Here is a 23,204-nt window from a genome sequence, read left to right as displayed (position 1 = left end):
TCAAGCATTAGAGGAATTAAACTTATAGTCATTCATTCATTAATGTGAATGTGCTAAGAGTTTTTGTGGATCGTAATGAAACATTAATATTTTTAAATAAATCTCATCCAGTGAACATGAAAATTAACATTATTTTTTCTTTCCTATCAAACGTCTTTAGAAATCAGTTTTTAATATATTGTAGTGATGAACGATTAGAGGTCAAAAGAGAAGAGATGAATAAACTTTAAACGTTAACTGTAAGCCTTTTCGTAATTAACTATCATTACACCATTGTATTTCCACATTAACGAATAGAAAATATCTCGTATAAAAAGAACAACGTTTTACCGTAACCATTATGATTTTTGTATTTAGTATTAAATTTATAATTATTTTGATTTACTTTCGGTTAATCGCGAACATTAAGTTGTGGATTGCCAACTATCACGTTTGAAGAAAAAACTCACCCGATTACTCTTCTAGTTTCGAGCCTTGACAAACAGTGTGGCACCAGTTCATTCCGTTAAAGCAGTAAAAATTTTAAATGATATTAACCGATTTAAGGTAATTCTTTAGTTAAGGTTCTGTTAAGTACGTTTTAAAAGTTTTCTAAACTGTATTTTCCACTCAAATTGGACTCCTGCTACTGCAGCTGTAATGCTACGGATTTACAACGCTAAAATCAGCGGTTTGATTCCCCTCCATGGGCTCAGCAGATAAATAAGAAAACACACACACCCACTCAAATTGTTCTTGTCTTCATACATTGGTATGTTGTATGTCTTATTTTTTAAGATGGCATCTCATAATCCTAGATTTAATATTGGTAATTGGACACAGCTTTATCAGAACAGCTACGTAGCTCAGCGGTAAGCGTGAGGGCTCATAACGATAAAAAATCGATTTTCGATACCTGGAGTGGGCACAGCAGAAATATAGTTTTGTTTTTAAGAGCTAAAAAACACATTAAAACCTGCAAAGCAGCAGATTTAAACTGTACATTGCGATGGCAATTATGTCGAGGGAGACGTTTCTGCAGTTTAATTATTCATGTATATGTATGAAATATTTTTCAACAGATTTTCTCTTGTGTATTGTTGAATGTTACAGATTTGTAACTGTGTGGTTGCCGTAGAAACTAGTTATCTACTTTCAGCTATCCGTAATCCGCTATAGTAGTACAAAGTCCACTAAAATTCATCTATGAAGAAAGCAGAATTGCTGTAATTTATTATATCTAAGCACGCACTAAATAAATGATGTACGAGACTGCACGAAAAAATCATTTTATTAACATCTATCTCACTAATACGCACCTGCCTTTTGTTTTCGGATATTTGCGTTGAGCTACTCAATAGCTAACCGTGTTAGCCGTCCACAATTTTGAACTGGTATACTAGAGAGAAGGCAGCTAGTCAACAGTATCCACTGCCATCACTTGGTCTAATTTTGTCTGACCGCCACAAAAGTACGGCGTGGGATTTTTTTTTATTTCTATGCTGTAATAGGTCGCGAACGACGAAGTTGCAGATCCCTATTCAGGCAAGCTAATCTCCAGGTCATGCTCGGGCAGTTGCCATTCGGGACTGAACAACTTTCAAAATAGTAAAGCTTTTGAATTTTCACAACGAATGCTTCAGAATCCGTAATCCGTAGTGATTGCCAACCAAAAACTGAAAATCACTTGCTAATACATTTATTCTATGTACCCATTTGGCTTAGTTAGCTTTATTTTAAGTTGAACTTCGCGTTTCAATATGTTTGTGATTCTTTGATGTCATTTTCCTTTAAGCCTAAATAGAATTTTTATGATTAAGTTTGTAAGATAGCCTAATGCATAAAAATGTGGCTGCTAAATATTAATTTCATCGTGTCAAATGTCAATGGTAAGTTTACAAATTAATTTGAATTGTTAAATTTAATCGCATGATAGACATTGCAAACTACTTGCAATGTAGTAAACCGATTAGTAATATAATATATGCTAAAGACGATACGCGTTAGGCCTTTGTTTGTACCGTCCATTCACTAGAGCTATTTTTTATTTCGAAAGAAGACATAATTTATTGTAAATTTATGAATTACTAAAGTAAATGTTAACAGAATATAAGCAAATAATTTACATTCATTGACTAACGCATAATTATTCAAATAAAGTATTTGTCATTCGAAATAATTTTGGCCTAAAAAGTAATAGTTAATATTATTAGCCGTGTGTTTGTTTGAATATCGCGCAAAGTTACACAAGGGCTTACTGCGCTAGCCGTCCTTAATTTAGTAGCGTAAGATTAGAGGGAAGGCAGCTAATCATCACCACCCACAGCCAACTTTTGGACTGCTCTTTTATGAATGAAGAGTGGAATTGACCATAACATTATAATACCCCTACGGCTGAAAGGGCGACCATGTTTGGTGTGACGGGGATTCGAACTCGCGACTCTCGGATTACGAGTCCAGTAATGCCGGGCCTAGCCGTATGCATAAATATTTGTATTATGACGTTTGTTGTTTTTCTTAGCACATTACTACACAATTTTAAACAAAAAACACTGTGAGTAGTTTCGGGGAATAAACACACACTTTACACAGGTTTAAAGCGTTACAAAATTTACATTAACGACTATAATTTGTTTTTGAAATACTTTCTAATTTTTTACAAAATCGAAGAATTTTAAAACGCGTTCGTTATTTACGTTTTTGATGGAATATGTCATATAGGATGTTCGGAAAGTCACTGTGCAATTTTGTAATCATATTTAATTCAGTCTATTTCAAGCCAGCAACTGATAGCGGTGTTTAGAAACAAAATAAGAAGGATCCAGGCCTGTATTGATGCCAACGGTGTCACTTTCAACATTGTTTATAATTGTTATTCATATTTACCTCCTGTATTCTATATTGAAACATGTCTGTTAATAAATATATAAGTGCACAGTGGCTTTCCAAACACCCTGTATAATCCATTAAAAGTATAGGTCAGAGTTTGTAATTACTATAGTTTTTTTACGGGTACGAAATAAAAATAGATAATTTTTGTCTGTCTTCACAACGTATTTAACAGCAAAGTAAAGTGCTCTTGTTTTTTTAAAGTAGTTCTAAAACTTCAGTTGTTCCTGGATGTCAGAAGAGTTCGTCTACCTCTATCATTGCTGTTAAATTTTTCACAGAGTTTTTGTCCCACAAACGTCAGGCTTATGTTTTATTGATCTGTCATTGGAATATATCGAAAGTTTAGAAAATACTGTTGAAACCATCTGCGAAAGAGTGGATAAGTTGGAGACGTAAAGGGGAAGGATTGTTTGCATTGGTATTTATCACCAGAACCGCGGTGTTCTTATGAGTTTCATCGGAAGAACCCTGATTATGATGGATGCGATCAACTTCTTAATAGAAACGTCACCCTCATGCGGGCGGAAGTAACTCGCCTTCCTCCCTTTCATAGTTAATTTCCTGTTGTGTCATAAAGAAGAGGGAACGATTCCAACACCAGACCTGCTTACCCTTCTTAAAATAAATTAGATGAATCGTAAGACGGTCATTGAGATAGTCAAAAGGACTGCATCTTAACGAGACATTTTGAAAAGCGGCGCCATTAAGCACTTCACGAGCTAAACATGATCTCAAAGATATTGTAAATTCAATTAGAAAAAAAAAACAACAAACTACGCTGATCTGATCTAGGTGTAAAGGTATGAGAAAATATTGTAGTTGTCCTCGCGAGGAAAAGTGTCCAACTGAAACTTAATATCATTTTTACACGAGTTCAAATATACTGTAAACCGAATTAAAAAATAAAAAAACAAACGCGCTGCTGTGCTTGAAACGTAAAGATGTGAATTTGTGTGTGTGTGCGTAGTAGAAATACCCAATTAAGGCTTAAATTAGATAATTGTAATGGTATCGTAAAAAGGTACTTTATTTACGTATTTCCATTTCTGTGAACAAAATTCACATTAAATATATAAACATTTAATAATGTTTTGTAGGTGTTCTTACAACTGCCCCATTCGATCTTGTGAAAAACAGAATTTGTTGTATTTACTTAATATACCCCTGTATTATTCTATCTGAGTGTCGTCATATTTCTTTAAGTATTTCTAAGAAAAGCTGCTTTGTAATGTTTTATTTTCCAGTAATATAGGTGAGTCACGAAAATGCTGTTATACAGTTCTTACTTTGGTATTTTAAGGATTATATATTATATAGTACATTTTTACATACATTACACACACACATACACATATATAACACATTATGTGTGTGTGTAATACATCTATATAATGCTTTTGTTCAGCTTTTTTGTCTCCTTATATTTCTGTTAATCATTTTTACGTTTTTATACAACAAAAAATACATATAAATATGTTAAAGTTTCTTTGAAAATTATGAATTTTCCTTCGTATAGAGTTGCTTAGAAGCATCAACTGTTACAATAGGTAAAAGTAAGTGACAGTCTGTGGTGGATTTGCTTTTGACTCATGTCTTTGATTTTAGCCCAAAGCTACCCAATGGGTTATCCACATTCTTGCTACCCTGGGAAATCGAACACTGGATTTTAACATTGTAAGTTCATATACTTACCGCTGACGCACCGGAAGAGTCTTATTGACTCATTGCAGTGCAAAGAGAGAGAGAAAAGATGTTGTGACGTTAAAGTTTCGTAGTTTATTTAGAATTAAGCACAAAGCTTCACAATGAGAGAGTCTGCAGACAAATCGCTGTGCCACTGGGAGGCGTGATGTTACAATGCCTCAGACATGTGTAAGTTTATTCGTATCAATATCAAGATTTTAAATAAACCTGAAGTGCTTTATACGTTAATTTAACATGACATACATGCCACTGGCGGTTACTATGAAAGACGCATTCTTTGTTGTTTTGGAAATTATGTTGTTAATTGTGTGCACGTGTTTCTCTGGCCTCAGTGAATTCTTGTTTAAAATAGTGACACGTGTGATGATTATATCAGAAGGACAGGACTTGTTGTCTTTCCGTATTTCTTAAACGACTGACTTAGTAACACCCGTATGTAATTTGTTTTAATTGACTGCGTTAGCTCATATTTATTTACCGTAATTGGATGTAACAAAAAGAAAGAAAAAGACTTATTAATGCGTAATATTTAAGTAACAAACTCTATGTGTAGGTTGTTTATAGCCAGTTAACAGTGTGAGGAGAACCAACTGTCACCAACACATGCGTAAAGCTATCATGAAATCGCTGTCACAATTAGCGAACTTAATCTAAGCCCTGACCTGCTTACTTATTGTTTTTATATTATTTTTGCAGTAGTTTTGTTTGTGTGTGTGTGTGTTTTGAATTTCGCACAAAGCTGCTCGAGGGCTGTCTGTGCTAGCCGTCCCTAATTTAGCAGTGTAAGACTAGAGGGAAAGCAGCTAGTCATCACCACCCACCGCCAACTCTTGGGCTACTCTTTTACCAACGAATAGTGGGATTGACCGTCACATTATAACGCCCCCACGGCTGGGAGGGCGAGCATGTTAAGCGCGACGCGGGTTCGAACCCGCGACCCTCGGATTACGAGTCGCACGCCTTAACACGCTTGGCCAAGCCGGGCCCGAAGTAGTTTTCATAAACTGTTTTACTTATTTGTTTAATGACTTTTAAAGGTACTTTGTGAAAATAGAACTAGGAAATTGGGGTTGAAACTCCCCTACCCAAAAAAAGGCTTCTGTTTTTGGGAGCCTCCCGTTAGCTTAACTTTAAGCCAGAAGGCTTTTCACGCTAAAAAACGGGTTTCGATACCCGTGGTGACCAGAGTACCACTCTTTATAGCCTTATACCAAAGAACCTGAAGTTACCCTAAATATATCCTAAGAAGGACGAAACGTTGTTCTATACTTTACTTTAATTAAAGTTTTAATACCCATACCAGTCATCTTGAGAATACATGGTTTTGCGTGACACCCATTACCTAGACATGCTACTGAATACAGAATTCTTACTTGATACTGATCATCTAGCAAAGTAGGATTGAATACGGAGTTATTACGTGACACTGGCTGCCTAGAGAAATTAACCTCGATACAGGGTTATCATAACACATGGGATTTAATGCAAAGTTGTTCCATGTAGGTTTATTTCTACTTGTCTTTTGTACACAGGTCAACCAGACTGAAGACTCCTCTGCTATTTAAGTGATCGCTAGTATATAGTTGCATTTAACTAAGTTTTCTCATTCCGTATTTTTCTCCAGGTTTACAGTTTACCCTAATGGTTCCTTAGCTTTGTTGAGAGTGAGAGATGGAGATGAAGGAATGTATCGTTGTGTGAGCGTCAGTGCTTCTAAAGACGACCCCAAACAGACCTATGTGGCTTACCTGAAAGTGGCATGTATGTATTTAAGGTGATATGTTTTTATGGGAGTAAATAGGTACGTGATCTTTGCCTGCCAGTTGTCTAAAATCATTTCTTGTGTTTTTGTGATTGTTTGTTTCCTTCTCTCTTTCTTTTCTGTAAAATCGTTAAGTAAAATTTCAAATGTTTGAAGTCATAGTAGTTTTAATAACTCACGATATAAGGTGCCTACGTCATAAATGTAGAATTTTAGTTTTTCATAAGAAGGATTCAAATTTGTCATTTATTTCGAGACACCAAATTTCTTAGTCTAACTTAACAGAAGCACTGAGTCACATTTTTCAAATATGTTTTTCCTCATCGATATAGACAACTAAAGTATAAAATAACTCGTGCATTATCATTAATAAACTACTGCACATTAATTACTTGCATAAAATTGTTTTAGTTCTTCGCGACATCACAGAAGATTCTTTTGAGCCCTCAGTGAATCTACATGAGAAGACTGTGGTTCCTCGGAATGGAGTGTTTGAAATCACGTGTAATCATCCAGATGGCCATCCTAAACCAAGACTCTGGTGGGAAGGACCCGATGGTCACGTGATCAATGATGCAGGCCACGTAAGAGTTGACGATACCCGACTTATAATTGATGTCGTCACAATGTCTGATTCAGGCAGTTACAGCTGCATAGCAGAGAATTTGGCAGGACAAAAACGATACACTATTGATCTATATGTTTCAGGTAATCTCACAAAGAATTCCAAGTTTAGATTAGGTTCTATTCAGAACATATACTTGTTTGTAATTGAATTAAAAGTTGCGTGTGAAAAGTACGTATTTCAGTAGTACTTTGTGAAAACTGAGTTATCAGATGTGTCAGGTATTCACGAAGTGATGCCGTGTCACATATTCATTTGTTACTTTTCGTATGCCTGTGTAGAGCTTGACACTTATCGTGTAGATCGTGGTAAAAATAGAAAAATATATCAAAATATTGATTAGAATCACCTCAAAGTACTTCGTAAATATGGCAATCTGAACAAAATTTTGAGGTGGCATTCTTACATAGATGAAACAAGTAGCTTCTAATATTTCATACTGGAGCTGTCCGTATCTCACCACTAGAGTGCGCTATAAACAACGGAAGTTTGGTTTGTTTGGAATTTCACACAAAGCCACACGAGGGCTATCTGTGCTTAACTGTCCCTAATTTACCATTGAAAGACTAGAGGGAAGACCGTTAGTCATCACAACCCAACATCAACTCTTGGACTACCCTATTATCAACAAATAGTGAGATTGACGAGGACGTTATAACGCCCTCATGGCTGAAAGGGCGAACATGTTTGGTAAAGACGGTGATTCGAACCTGCAGATTGCGAGGTTAACGCCATAGCAACTGAGGGCTACCGATTGAAAGTATTTTGAAAATAACTTTGTTGTATTAAAATCAAAACTATTCTCCAATATTTTAAAAAACTGTCAGCTGGTTTAATCCAATTGATTGTTGTTGTGTTTTTTTTTAATATGGCGTCAATATACATTGTTCTAATGATTTGAAAGTTGAATATTGTATTTAATCTTGAGTTCCTTACCTTAGGAAAGACATTTAATTGTTGGAAAGGGTTCAGAGAAGGGTCACTAGAATTGCACCTAGGATGGAGGGCTTATTAATACAAGAAGAGATTGATATCTCTCAAATTGTTTTCTTTTGTAAAAAAGAAAAGTTAAGAAGTGTGATCTGATTAAAGTGTTTAATATTGTAAAAGGAATTGATAGTTTTGATCATTTTTAATATTTAACAGTGAGAATAGTAGGACTAGAGGACACAGATATAGATTTTGGCAGGATAGGAATCATCTACAGCTTAGACAGTTTCATTTTTCTAACAGGGTAGTTGGCCTTTGGAATAGGTTGCCTTCAGATGCTTTAGAGACAGTAAGTTTAAGTGAGTATCAGAAAGCTTGATAAGTTTATGAATGATAGAGACTGGTTTTGAGGGTTTTTGAAATTTATTTACTAATAGTTTTAATTTAGATTAGAGGATGCAACAGCACAAGATAAATGAATACATCCCATGTTGTCCCAAAAGGTCATGTTAATAAGCCATACCAGTACAGTAAGTATCTAGTATAAAAGGAAGTTTCTGTCTGTATATGGACACATTCCTTCCTAAATGAGTTGACCGATCCAGACCAAACTTGGCTTGTTAACTTAATAATCCAAAAGCAAACCAAATTAGTATTGAATTTTACCATATACTGAAAATTTAAAATATTTTGGAGAATGAACCCTATATTGTTAAGACAGTAGCTGTAAATAGTTGATTTTGAACAACAAAATTTTCTTCACATTAAAGGTTGTAAATAAAATTTTCAGCATTTTGACTTGTTTCCCATAATAGCCAAAATATACAATAATAAAATATTCAACCACAAAATGAAGAATAAAGATATTTCTGCTGTTGCTTTTTTCTTATCCTCACCTTTTAACTTCCTCTTCATACGATGGTTAGAATAAGCGGGCAAGGCACAATCAGGAACATATTTCGTAATGAAAATATTTTTGGGATATGTCTTCCTTCTTTATGTAAATTAATAGTTTTTTTGTAGAAGCAAAATTCAAGATAATTATTAAATTTCGTACATTAAATGTATCAAATTCATATAGTAGAAATATTGACCACATCTCTACTGTGAAATGGTCTTCTTTGAACAAGAAGTGATGCAACTGCTTTACCGCTTCCGCCAAGTTTCTCGATTCAACTGCTAAACCTTCTCACTTCATATATATTATTTCCCCACACTAATGAAAATCCTCACAGAGATTTTGCTTATTTTTTAGCAAATTTGTGCTTGTTTTCTGCGTTTTCAAGAAGAAATAAAGACAGAGAAGTGCAATCTTCTTAAAATGATCTGCAAAACCTTTAAGATAATATATTTAAAATCCATTGCAAGAGCTTCAAAAAGAAATCCCACTATGGTCTAAGTGTTTACTTTTACTTGTACACTTTCACTGGATATGTCGGGTTTCAACAACGGTAGAGCTGGGCACTTAAAATGTCTCTCAAAAATTATTCAAATTGCAAATATACTTAAATCAAAATCTGAATGTACAAATGCAACAATGTCACTAATGGCCGTCTGACTACCTAACAGAAGTTCCAGTTGGCGTAAAAGCCTAGTGGTTAGAGCGCTCGAAACCTGCAGGTTGTGTATTTGAATATCGTCACCGAACATGCTCGTTTTTTCATCTCTCCCATTTTCTGTTGATAAAAGAGTAGCCCAACAGTTAGCGGTGGGTGGTGTTGATTAGTTTTCTTCCCTTTAGTCTGTCGCTTCTAAATAAAGGGCGACTAGCACAAATAGATTGCGAGAAGCTTTGCGCTAAATTAAAAACAAACAAACAAATCGTCTAACAGGAACTCAAGGTTCAGCCAAAGGTTCATTATCTTTGTATTTAATCACCTACCATATGGAACAAAGTGTGATTTAGGACAATTTATCTTTCCTGACAAATACTGCGCGAAATTAGAATACCACACGCATTCATGGTAGGCGAAGAACTGTGCAGTACAGGGTCGTAGAAAGTGGTAAGGCCACGGCTTGACCACGTTTTCATGGCACGTATAACTACAATTTTTCTATCCAAACTTGCTTCTTTTAATTAAATATATTAAACTATGTGTATGCATTATTTGTAGGCAAAATTACTCAAGTTTCTATCTCATAGCATTAAATGTTCTGGGGGTCCATGACCTCAGACACCATTCTATACATACAATGCGACAATGGCTTGACCACTGAACAAATGCTTCCTATGGCAATGCAGTATGTACTTCATCGTTTATAGTTAGTGCAGTTTTAAACTTTTTATACACAAAGAAGACATTTTCTAGTATGTAAAATAATAATGAAGCGTCGCGTGTGTGTGTTCTGCCTGGAAGCGCAGAAAGCATGGGAGACATAATAAATGACCTGTCAAGTACATGCTGCATGTATTAGTCCGTAGACAGCAAGGGTCCAGCTGTGGAAGCTAATCATCCTATCCCAGGAGTTCCATAGGCCGTACACCAAATGTCGTTAGGCTTAGAGGATTTGAAGAATTATCAATTGGAACAGTATCCTGCGGTGTCATTCGAAAATGGAAAGTTGAAACGGCTAGTTTTAACATTGTCCATGGTTAAAATAAGCTTTCAGTCGAGATGAACTCAAATGTTCATGGCGGGTACCGCTAGGGGACGTATAGTTCCTTTATGCGTGACTTATAGTACAAGTTTAAAATATATGTATATTTATAATAAATAGAAGCATCAATAATAACTTCTTATCAAAGTAAAATGAGAATTAACAATTATCCTTATACGCAACTTAATATACTGATATAACTACGTGTAAGCAATGCTGTAAAATTTATATTACAAAGTATTTTGATTCATCAATTCCGTACAGTCGCTGTTACAGGTATTTTCATCTGTAATTCCTGTAATATCGCACGATGTTTCACCATCTTAATAGATTTAGGTTAGTCCTAAATCCATATATCAAACTAACGCTGAAAAATAATCCTTGCATTAATCAAATGAACATCGAAGAAAGAATGGATTATGACTGTACCTACCGACAAGTCATGTAAAATATAGTTTATTCCGTTTTCTGTTATCTATTCCGTGTGTCTGCAAAGGCAGTTTTATGATATGTGAAATTACGTGTAGTTCCAAAACAATTTTATGTACCTAGCGGCATATTTAGGTAGGGAGCTCAGCCCCAGGGCCCATGGTCTTAATGGGGAGCCTTTGATAATTTTATTCTATGTAAAATTACATGGGATGTAGAGACGCACTTTCATATCTGTCTTTACATATTAAAAACATCGGTACATTTCATCTGAATTTTACAGTTCCACCCACAATCAAGTCTCACCCGTTAAGAGTTCAGACAGATGAAGGTGAAACAGCTAAGATATTCTGTGAATACAATGGGAGCCCTTACCCCATAACCTCTGTCCACTGGCTAAAAAATGGTAAAAAAATAGAAACTCCCCGATCACGCTATGTTATCCACCCAGACAACGGAACCCTCTTCATCCACGGAGTTCAGCTTGCAGACTCGGGACTTTATCAATGTGAAGTGAAAACAAAAGGATTTCCTTCCACCTTATCTAAAAATGCTTCATTTGTTGTGAAAGGTGAGGTTATGTTCTTTTAAATACCATTGCAAAGAAAACTTTCTCGATTAAATAATTATTTCTGTTTTTTTTTTTTATTCATTTTTATCGTCCTTCTATGAACTCCTACAGCTTTTATTTTGGTTCAGATCTTGTTTTTCATGTTTACACTTCCACATTTCAAAATATTGTTGTGTAAAAATGTTAAAAAGTACTGTATGAAAAATATTTATAAATGTCCCAACTTTAGTAATCCAACTTACCCTACCACTTTAGATTGGTATAAAGGTGTGAGCTCCAAATTGTCAGTTTATATTAGTCAAAAACAATTCAATATAATAGTACATTTCTATAAAGCTTGGCCAAGATTTACATAAAAGAAAGAAACAAAGCGTTGATGTGAAATTAGATGGTAAATAACAACTGTTCTAACAAGTTGTACAATGATGACTAGTAAAATTCTTAAGTGAGGGACACTGAGGGAAGAATTTATGCCTTAGGATTAATTGACCTTATTTTTTGCTTTGATTCTTTAGTATTTAGTAGTATGCAAGTTTTCCTAATTGATAACTACACATCCTCATTTTGAAACTCTGGAAAAGCAGCTGGAAAAAAAACAACTAGATCCTTGCCTCATTTCATTATTCAGTTCCATTTTGGTAAAATTCAGTTTTGAGGTTTGCCTCTCAAAACATAACCACATTTGTGTTTTATAGCCAATACTTTTTTTTTTACAGTACTTCTTCCATTATTATTTTTTATGTGTACATTTTGTATAGATACACTTGTATGTTTGCCTGAGTAAGGAAAAAATTGTGTTAATGAAAGTAAGTTAGCAAACAATGATTTATAAATATAGTGAAGGGATTTATTTTGGGGGGAACATGCTGTTTTGACAAAACATTAGTCTGGCTTCTTCTGTTGAAACATATAGTATATTATTCCCAAAATAGAAATATCTTTATTTTGTTTATAAATCATTATTTGCTAATTTACTGTTACACTTGGATGTTTCCAAATAAACACTTTGTTTGTTTGCAGGCCTCCTTGGGGCACATTATGTACCTAGCCTTTTATAAGAATCATCCCCAAATTTAACCACAATTTGCATTTCAGTAATAATATCAAAAGCTTGCTAATTTAAGTTACTTTAACTTTTGATAATGTGATTTCATTATTTTTTATATTTTATGACTAGTAAACTTGATTTTGACTTAAAGCTTAATAAATAATACTATGTAACACAAATTTTGTTCCTTGATAGTATGTGTTATTTCTTAATTGCTTATGTTGTAAGAGTACAGAAAATAGTCATTATTCCCGTCAAACTTTGCTTTTGTTACCTGGATAATGAAATTTAGAAATTAACCTATTTTCTGTGTAAAAATGGGCAAATTTGTACATTTTCATTTACATAAGGTCTGACTAAAACAACATATGAATCAAAATTTACATGTATTTATACTAAAGTTATACAGAAACGAACAAAAATGTTTAGATGTGAATAGTGTTTCAAGATTTAGGACTGTAATGTACCAGCCCCCAAATAGTCTCCCATCATGTTTTCGTTATATGCTCCTTGGTAGTGGTGTTTAAAGTCCAGTATGTCTTGGTGGAAGCACTCACCTTGCTCTAGGAAGGTCTTGACGCTGTTGTATTCCTTTTGAGGTGCACTGAATGAGCCAGGAGAAGAGATGGATACTTATTTCTGTTATAGAGCAGCACAGCTTTGAGGCTTCAGGATGAGCTATCAATGAAAAGGTGCCACTCGTTAGGGTTATGGGCAATTCCAGTTGCCTTGCACAGACCAGATACTTTGTGGCAGAAGCAGAGCTCATCTTGACGAGTGAAGAAGCTTGAAAAATGTCGATGATGCTTCCTCTGACTTGTGACTTGCACACTTTCATCTTACAAATCCCACTCTTTAAGCCTACATGTCAAAAGCTCAGCATTCAACTTTGTTGTATCAAGATCTCTGATCAAGTCATTGGGGTCTCTTTGGTTGGGGTAGTATGGGTTTCTCTCACCAGCTGCACCTCTGAAATTGTAATCTGGATCTTCTACATCTACCTCTTCTTCTGATTTCCATTTCTCTTTTGAGGATTGCTACTTTCTCTTGGGTGGATTGGATAGAGGGAGCTCAGGGCAGTGTGGCACTGGGGCAATGGATGATGGAAGGTCCAGATATATGATAGTAGATGTGTTCTTGCCAGTCTGATGTTTGGAAGGGCTTACCATGCAGAAGTAGCAGTTGCTTGGTGGTCATTGGGTTCATGCCAAATTCTTGGAACAGCAAACTTTATGGCTCTCTTTTCCCCTCTGTACCATTCTGCGAAAAGAGCAAAATAAAATTGTTTTTATGGAGAATAAATTTATTTCATCCACAACAAATGTGTAAGAGGTTCATGCAAAATATTTTATATGTTATGTTTTTTCTATACTATTGGAAATTAAAAAAAAGATATTTAAATTTTAAAAGGTCTAAAATTTGTATAATATAAAACCTTACTATTCAAGTAAGCAAAAAATTATCTGTCTTACCTTCTAGAGTTCTTTTGCAGTACTCGCAGGTAAAATGAGGTGCCCAGGGTTTGTCTCGATCCCTGACAGGCATGCTGAAATATGCTTTGTGGGCTTCACACATTTTAGCAGATGCTGTCACAGAGTACCTTTTTGCTCTTGTCTTGATAAATTGGCCACATACTTAGCAGAGTGCATCTGGAGAATGCTTGCAGTTTCTTGATGCCATCTCTGATAAAATCAGATAGGTCTATGTGTTCACTTAGGCAGCGAGAAATAAACTGAAGTGGTGAGTGGTGAGCCCCTGTATATACATTACTATGGAAAGTTCTAGAAAATTATAAAAGGTTTTTTGAAAATTCTCATAAGTTCTACAACATTCTAGAAAATTCTTGTAAGTTTGAGAAAATTCTCCATCAGCTACTCAGCACTGAATCTACCTGGAATGTTCTGGAAAATGGGTAAATTTGAAAATTTCATTACCCAGGTCACAAAAGCAAAGCTTGAAGAGAAAAATAGGTATTTTCCATTTACTTTAGTCATAATCAATTGGGAAATCGCACTTTCTGCCCAGGAACAAGAAAAAGTAAAAACTTTGTTACATCATGGAATTGTTTTAAAAACTTGTATATTACTATCTCAGTGACCAAATGACAGTTGTATTTAACTTTATGTTTGATTTGAGCACAAAAACCAAATTTTTGTTGTTGTTTTTTAACACTGTAATTCTAAAGAAATGTACTGAAACACTTTGATCCAACTCTCAACATATGTATAAGAAACTACTAGTTGGATCAAAGCCCCAGAGAATAAGTAACCTCAACAGTTTTTTAAATGTTGCAATACATACTTGTAGATATCATGTATAGACTGACTTGTTTTAAGCAGCAATAAAATCTATAGGCTATCTCATATCTAGGTTAATGGCTATGTAAAAATGTACAGAGTTGCTTAAACCTATTTGTATGTCCAGTAGATAACCATTAAATTAATAATTAATTCCATGTGCTATAAAATATACTATCTTAAAACTAATTTTATTGTGTTTCTATTTAGAGAAATTAAAGTTCTCTCCACCTCCAGTCAGTAAAAACTTGGAGCTCGGATCTAATGCCAAGATCTACTGTAAAGCCAGAGGTGCCATCCCACCCACAGTACGATGGACTAAAGAGGGAAATGAGTACTTTAAATGGCCACCACATATTAAAGATGAAAATGGAACTCTGTACTTTACTAGTGTACGACAGAGTGATGCTGGGAACTACACTTGTTTTGCCACTAGCACTCAGGCGTTTATCAATACAACTATACACGTTGAAGTTATTGGTAGGTAGCAGAGTTTTAAGAACTTAAAACTGCTGAACATTTATAAGAAGAGAAACTATTAAAACAATGATACTATATATGTTGAAGCATTAATAAATAATATAATTAAGAGTTCACAAATACTATTAATATTTTTGAGGTAGCATAGGAATGTTTGCAATAATTTGTTCATAAAAGCAGATTTAAAATGTGTATCTTAAACAGCATTGTTAAATATGTATACCAAAAGTTAACATTATGTGTCTAAAGATTTGTACAAGCATTTTAAATAAATGTTTCATTGCATCAACTGTAAAGACTTCAGAAAATAAAAAAGATACATATAAATATAGTTCTTATCACAAGTAAACTTGACATATAACTCTTACATGAAATATAATTTTTGTTTTGATCCATTTCTTAATAAAATTTCATAAAAACAAAATTCTTCTTGTGCCATGTTGTTTTTGAAAAACATTGTAAAAAGTATGTGTGGGATTGTGAAACAATTAATAATAAAAACACTATCTGTAATGTTCAGTTTTGTGAATGGTTATGATAATTACATTTAACATTGTGTGACTTTCAATAAGACAGAAGTACCTTTCTGGTAACATTGTTTTCATTAATTTTTTTTTTCAGTTTTGCCAACCTTTACTGTAAGGCCAGCAGAAACTATTGCTTATGAAGGTTATCCCATCATGCTTCATTGTAAAGCCACAGGTGACCCGCCACCTACCATCCAGTGGGATAAGGATAATGTACTTAATGGTTTTGACAAAAAGCGGTTTCAAGTTCTAGAAAATGGAACTCTTTATGTCAGTGAAGCTCACAGGAATGATGAAGGAAAATATGGATGTACTGCTGGAAACAGTGGAGGTTTTCGCCGAACAGAAGTTAAACTGGTCGTTCAAAGTGAGCTTTCAAAATTAATCTTGATGGTACTCACTGTACATTTAACAGATTTTATTCATATTTTAACTGAATTCCAGTTTCTCAGTTTCTTTCAAAGGATTCTTTACCTTAAACCAACCAACCATAGTCAATTTAGCTACCAATATAATTCTAAGTACTTATATATGCCATTGAATAATTCATGTCTATTCTGTGGTAGAGTTCTGCTCCACAGTTTTTTTCAATAACAAATGTTTGTGTTGTTGAAAAACAATATCATGAAAAATTTATGTTTTGTGATGCTAGATGTTTTTAAGTTCTTTTTCAACTTGAGTTTTGCCTCAGATGCCACTGAATTTGCTTATAGTTCCCTCAGGTGTTCCAACTTTATTTTGCTTAGATATAAAAAAATGTTATATTTGAGCTCCAGTTTTGCTTTGTTTTGTTTTTGTTTAAAAATTGCACTGGAATAATTTAATAAATAAATATATGCTTGTTTTTTATTTCTTCCGTTTTTCCTTGTTTTCTTTCTTGTTAGACTTCAAATATTTGACTAAAGTAGCAGTAATAATACTCTTGTGTGTTTGGTATTCGGTCTTATTCCCTGTTTTTGGTGTTAAAAATTGTGTTTTGAAATGCAGATACAATATAACTTCATAGTATTTTTACAACATTAACCTATAGGTGGAGAAAGTTATAGCCCTAATCTTGTTGGTGCTGGATTGGATGGGAATGAAAACACCATGACTAAAACAGTCACAATAACTCTTGGTGCTGCAGCAGTCTACATGGTGCTTGTTATGGGCCTGATGATCTGGTGCCGTTTCAGACGTGCAAGACGTAAGGCCTTGCTTCTTGCTCAAGCAACTGCAGATGGTACATCTTTTCTGTTGTCTTTTTCTCTCTTTTTTTTCTTCTAAATAAAACTTCTCACTCTGTATTTTACATACTTTTTGGTAATTTCTATCCTAGAATGTGAATCAAACCTCCAGATTTTTAGAAGGTTTTTCTGTACATAAAGTTTCTTTAAAGGTTTTATATTTTTTGTTTTTCTTTATTACTACCAATGATAATTCAAGAAAGAAGTAAATATATGTTTTTTAATGTAAAGAAAAACCTAAAAACTATAAATCTATTTAAAATATTGTTTACAATGTAATTTTATACCATTCTTCAAAGTGGCTAAGTCTGAGAATGGAGATGCCATTCAAAATACAGAGCTGAAGGATAAAAATGGGTCTGTTAGGAAAGACCAAAGAAATGGAGGGCCAGCAAAAAGTGATGGAGAGGGTCATTCACACAGCTCTGGCTCTCATTCACACCATTCCAAACGTAGTAGGTCATCATATGACAGACTTCAGTTTCCACGCCACGACCTTCAAACAGTCATGCTTTTAGGTGAGAATACTTTTTTTAAAAAAAACTTCAAATTAGTATCTACTTGTTTGTAGGCCTTAATTATTTTTAGATGAGTTTGTAACATTTTTTACATTATCCTTAGTAATACATTAAAAGGATGATTAAATTTCTACTTAATCATTGATTTCATTGGAGTTGAATCATTGTTTTCTTCTTTTATAACTGAATAGTTTTGCTAAATAATTTCACTTGCTTGAATTATTTTCAAATCCTTTCTCAGATTTTTACTCAGGCAGTTTATCAAAATGGAAAGTGCATTAGAGTAAGTTATATCTTTTCAAAACTTATTTCAGAATTAGTGTTTTATACAAACGGCCTAGACAAATGTAATTATGTTCCTTAATCTGCCTTTTGTACACTATGTGACTGGAAACTCAAAACCATTCTGTTAGAATATTATATGTAATACTATTTAGAAATATCAAACTTACTTGCTTTGCAAACCTAATGCACTTTTAAAATTTATTAATTTCATTTCTTGTTACTTAAACCTCTCAGTGACATAGCAGTATCTCTGCAAACTTATAATGCTAGAAACCAGGTTTGATAACTGTGGTGGACACAGCACAGACAGCTCATTGTGTAGCTTTGTGCTTAACTACAAACAGATTTGTTACATAGCTTGAAAACATGCAGAATAATTCATAAAGAAAAGAAAGGTTTTATATTTGAAAAATTAAATTTAAATTTAACTGAGCCATTAAAAGTGTGCTGTGATAATTAACGGCTGGTACCTTCAATTTGTTTTAACATGAATTGGAATTTGTTTAAACCTTTATCTGTAGTTTAAAATAAGGATTATAAGGAACAGAGAATTTTTGTCTTTTAAGGTATTTTAACAGTTTTAATATTAACCAGGGAGAGGTGAATTTGGAGATGTATTTCTTGCCAAAGCTCGTGGAATACGAGACAGTGAATCTGAAACCCTAGTTATGGTAAAAGCATTGCACACTCGGGATGAAAATGACCATTTTGAATTTAAAAGAGAAATGGACATTTTTCACAAGCTGAACCATCAAAATGTAGTGAAACTTCTAGGCTTATGTCGAGATGTAGAGCCATTCCTAATGATTGTGGAATACAGTGATTGGGTAGGTTGTGGTAAATTTAAAACAGTTGAAATGTCTTTTGTGTGTGTGTGTGTATGAAACTTCACTTTCCTTTAAAAAAAAACAGTAAACCTTTTATGTAGTTTGACTTTACCAAATGTTATTTTATTTATATATCCATGTGTAACAAACACTTTTAGGTAGGAAGTTATGTTAGTCTTACATGTGCTATATGCAAAACAATTATCCAATAACTAAAAGTATAAAGGTGTACAAAGGTGTTTCATACATGAAAACATTCAATTATTATCAAACATCTGAAAGCTACACAAGTTCCAAATGATGTGTGACTAGCAAATACCTAAGTATTCATGGTAGCATTCAATGTTATCACAGTTGATTTCAGTCATTTACACCTCAAACAAACATGATATTTCATATAGGGCATTACTCTTGTCACAGTATTATTTTTCCTACAGGTCAGTTAGGTCTAAAGATATTTTGAGTTAACATAAAATTTAAGGATAACAAGGGCCTTATTAGTTCAACTAAGCTATACCATCCACTAAACTAAGTTTAAATAAAAAAAATCAAGCATGCCATTAAGCTACATTAGATTTGCTGCATCCACCACATCTGAAACAACCCATTTCGAAAGCCAACCATCCTGTAAGAAAAAACTGTATTAGATAAAGATAATTCTTACCCCATCAAAATTTATATTTGTGATCCTTAGTACTATCATTCTTACCATAAAATATTAGAAACGATGTTACATCAACAGTATAAGTTCCCTTAACAATGCTAAATACCTTAATTGTATCCCTTCTAATTTTTGTTCAGTCAAAAGAAGACATTTTTAACCTGTCTTCATATGAAAACTTTTCCACTTTAGGTATCATTCTAGTACAATATTGTCTTAAAACTTTTGCCACTCTCCACATGGGACACATTGATACTCTTCATCTGCTATATTTTTTTTTATTTTTGCATTAATATTCATAACTATAAGTTTGTACATTATCATATTTTACTGTGTGCTAGTTTTCATTGCTAACAGTTTAAAACCTCAAATCTACTTTCAGAATACTGTATATTTATTTTATTAATGTTTCATATATTTTGTATCTTGTCATGATTGTTGTGACCTGATCTCCATACGCTTTGCATCATCAAAATCTTGTTGGTCACTGCTCATCTAGTAGCCTTTCTCTAAACCATAGACTCATATTCAGTATCTTTATATACACAACTTAAAATCTTAGTTGCCTTATCAGTAGCAACAGTGTTTACTTGGAAGGTTTAAGAGACTGATCATTCAAGACTCCATTATAATATAATAACCTTCAATTTTTTTTTCGATCCAGTTTTGTTACTATCCAATGAGACAACTTATCCCTCACATTTATAGTGATCTTTTTTTTTTTAAACAAGCCTTTCAGTGGCACCTTGTCATGCTTTCTGAAAAATCCATATACATTAAATCCACACCCTTACCCTCATATACATAAGCAGTAATCTCTCTGAAGAATATCAAAGTATTAGTAAACATATTAGAATTTAATTTTTACCATAAACTACGTAACATAAATGTGTGGATTTTCTGTTATATTTCTTTAACATCTCATAAAATAAAGTTGTTTACTCATACATGACATTTTATTAACAAATAAAATATTCAAATTTTAAGTAATACTTGCTTCAATTTTGTAGGGAGACTTGAAGCAGTTCTTGTTAGCCACTCGAAAGGATACAGCTCGTAAAGGTCCCAAACCTCCACAACTTTCTACTTCTCAGATTATGGCTATTTGTCACCAGGTGGCACTTGGAATGGAAAACCTGTCAAATCACAGGTTTGTTCACAAAGATTTAGCCACAAGGAACTGTCTAATCACTTCAAGACTGGAAGTAAAGATCAGTAGCCCAAGCCTCTCCAGAGATACCTATGCTCAGGAATACAGTCGTTACCAGTTCAAGAATATTCCACTAAGGTGGGCACCAGCTGAAGCTGTCCTAGAGGATGAGTGGTCAACCAAAAGTGATGTTTGGTCTTTTGCTGTTTTCACCTGGGAAGTTTTCATGCAGGCAGAACTTCCTTTTGCTAATAAGGGAGATGATGTAATATTGCGGCTCCTGAGAAGTCATGAGTTGCATTGGAACCCACCAGAGGGATCTCCTCAATCATTATGGAATTTGCTCTTCTCCTGTTGGAATTTAAGTCCAAAGGACAGGCCAACATTCAGTGAAATTGCCATGCATATTGGTGAAATAAAAGTAGACAGTAAAATGTGACATTTATGTTAATTAAACAATGTGAAACTAAGGTACTTATTGGTAATAAGAAATATTACTGTAATAGATGGTTAGAGAACCTCTGAAGACCAAATCGTGTGCCCTGATGGTTATTTGGTATCTGCTGGCCAGATGGCCTTTTCTTCAGTAGACCTAGTCTTAATGTGGTAATATGATGTTTAGGTATTCAGAAGGAAACTATAACATACCATTAAGAAAAGTACCAGATCTGAACAAAGAACTGTTTCTAATACTGACGTCTGTTCACATTCTTAAGTGATTTGCTGGCATATGGCTACAGTTATAGTAAATTGTCCTAATATACAAAAACATGATTTTTTCAATTACTGGAATCTGGAATACCAGTTAAAGGGTTAATGCTTAACCATATTATTTTCTTCCTTGGAAATATGTTAATGCACATTACACTACCAACAACATCTTTGATTGAGTTAATCTGTAGAGGAGAAGATTACAAGTATCTTTCTTTATTTAAAGAATTTGTTATCTTATTTTAATCCATCTTCTCTAAACACTCAACTCACAGCCTAATTACCTTACTATTTTTCTCTGTGTGTGAGTGAATAAATTTGCTAGTCAATGGGCATGCCATCATTTTGAACTTGATACATTTGTATATATACGTATATCCCCAGTTAAATTTTAACTTTAGTCTTATGTGTTTAGAGAGAAAAAAAAAAGTAACTTGAAGAACACTGGAAATTTATCACCATAGTTATGGACTAAATATACATGTGAGGTATCCTAACTGTGTATTATGTCAGCAATACCCAAACTAAAATTTACTATCAAGTAGGGCTGTGAGGTAACAGTCTCGTACTGATGCACTTTTATTTAGAAAAAAATAAATTATTTAGCCACTTTTTGGATTATGAAATAAATCCAATGAAGCAGCCTAAAGACAAAGTGGGTTTGTCCTCTCTCTGGCATGATGAGTACAAGGGAAAATGACTGACAGTACAAGTATAAACCTCTTACTACAATTTTCAAATTGATGAATTATTTTGTATATTTTATTACTGAAGAACAGTTACAGATAATATTTGATACACTATAAAAAAGAAGGGAGTTATTTTTTGGCCTTGTGGGAATTTCCTTAGTTAGTGTTAAATATTTGCAGAATGGAAGATGAAAATTTCAGGTAGTTTTTAACATGAGATTTCAATGGCATTTAACAGTAAAAACTTTCACATAACTTAGATACTGGCATAGCAATTACAGTATTGGTATTCTACACGAGTCTCATTTTTGTGCCATATTTAGGTTATTTCCAACACTTCTGATATACTAGAAATTGTGATGATGTCTGATTTTGTTAAATAATTTGATAAACTGTGTTTATATGAACAAGTGTGTCTAGCAGATATTCAGTTGTACAAACAGTAATTTTTATATAATGTATTTAAACTGTGTAGGTAATCTGTAGAAAATGTGAAATGTAACAAGAATCTAGTTTTTGTCATACAAAGTATTAAAACAGTAAGTGTTCTGATGTTAGTGAAAAATACGAAACTGTTGGATTCTGTGCTGGCCTGTTGCTAGAATTTTACATATTTTTTGTGTGTATATTGTAGAAGGATGTTAAGAAACCTACAGTGAACAAATACTTTAACCCAGGAAACCAGTGCTCCTGCCAATTGAGTTACCTAAGATAGTTTTAATATTATGAAACATGCCAGATTATATGAATGAAATATATATGTACGTGCAAAACTAGGTAGAAACGTTTTAGGATTCTTTTGTCTCACAATGCAGAAACGTCCAGTAACAATTCTATTTTTTGATTTTCACTAATTGCATTCAAAACATTTCCTTTGTGCAAATAAGATACCAAGGTGTCCAAGTCTTGAAATGTGCCATTTTTGTATAAAATATATGTGAGTATCACACACACGCATATATATATGTATTAACCTTCTTATTGCTTTTGATGTATAAAATAAATTTTGTATTCTATCATTCTTCTAATGCACTTTTATGTTAAACTTTGTCAACACTTACAACTTTATATATTGTGAGCTGCTAACTGTAATATTTTGAAACACATTCTTAGGACATTATAAAAATAGTTTGTGGTCCTATTCTGAATAAACAATATTCTAGAGATATTATGGTTAGATCAATAAGAAAACACTTCAACAGGTAATACCCTGATTCAAACACATAACACCAGAGGGCGGTATCAAGTATGTCATAATACTCAAGACTCCTTTACAACAGTTACCTTTGGCACTT

The 23,204-nt window shown here is 33.6% G+C and overlaps 1 protein-coding gene across 3 annotated transcripts in view; it reads left to right on the top strand.

Annotated features, from left to right (window-relative positions):
• Window positions 1-22,928, top strand: part of LOC143225720 (inactive tyrosine-protein kinase 7-like) — an 84,851-nt gene extending 61,923 nt beyond the window's left edge. For 2 of the 3 annotated variants that reach the window (XM_076455618.1, XM_076455619.1), the window contains exons 5-13: window positions 6,200-6,336; window positions 6,749-7,045; window positions 11,203-11,490; window positions 15,046-15,315; window positions 15,937-16,209; window positions 16,873-17,064; window positions 17,368-17,586; window positions 18,466-18,698; window positions 20,370-22,928. In XM_076455618.1, the coding sequence (XP_076311733.1) occupies window positions 6,200-6,336; window positions 6,749-7,045; window positions 11,203-11,490; window positions 15,046-15,315; window positions 15,937-16,209; window positions 16,873-17,064; window positions 17,368-17,586; window positions 18,466-18,698; window positions 20,370-20,948 (2,488 nt within the window). In that variant the 3' untranslated portion in view covers window positions 20,949-22,928. The remainder of the gene's footprint in view (window positions 1-6,199; window positions 6,337-6,748; window positions 7,046-11,202; window positions 11,491-15,045; window positions 15,316-15,936; window positions 16,210-16,872; window positions 17,065-17,367; window positions 17,587-18,465; window positions 18,699-20,369) is intronic. The other variant, XM_076455620.1, reaches the window with a different exon arrangement.
• The last annotated feature ends 276 nt before the right edge of the window (window positions 22,929-23,204 follow it).

The sequence above is a fragment of the Tachypleus tridentatus genome, chromosome 9, assembly GCF_004210375.1.
Source record: "Tachypleus tridentatus isolate NWPU-2018 chromosome 9, ASM421037v1, whole genome shotgun sequence".
NCBI lineage: Eukaryota > Metazoa > Arthropoda > Merostomata > Xiphosura > Limulidae > Tachypleus > Tachypleus tridentatus.
The sequence above is the reverse complement of the archived record's forward strand: the minus strand, read 5'-3'. Positions and strand labels throughout refer to the sequence as shown.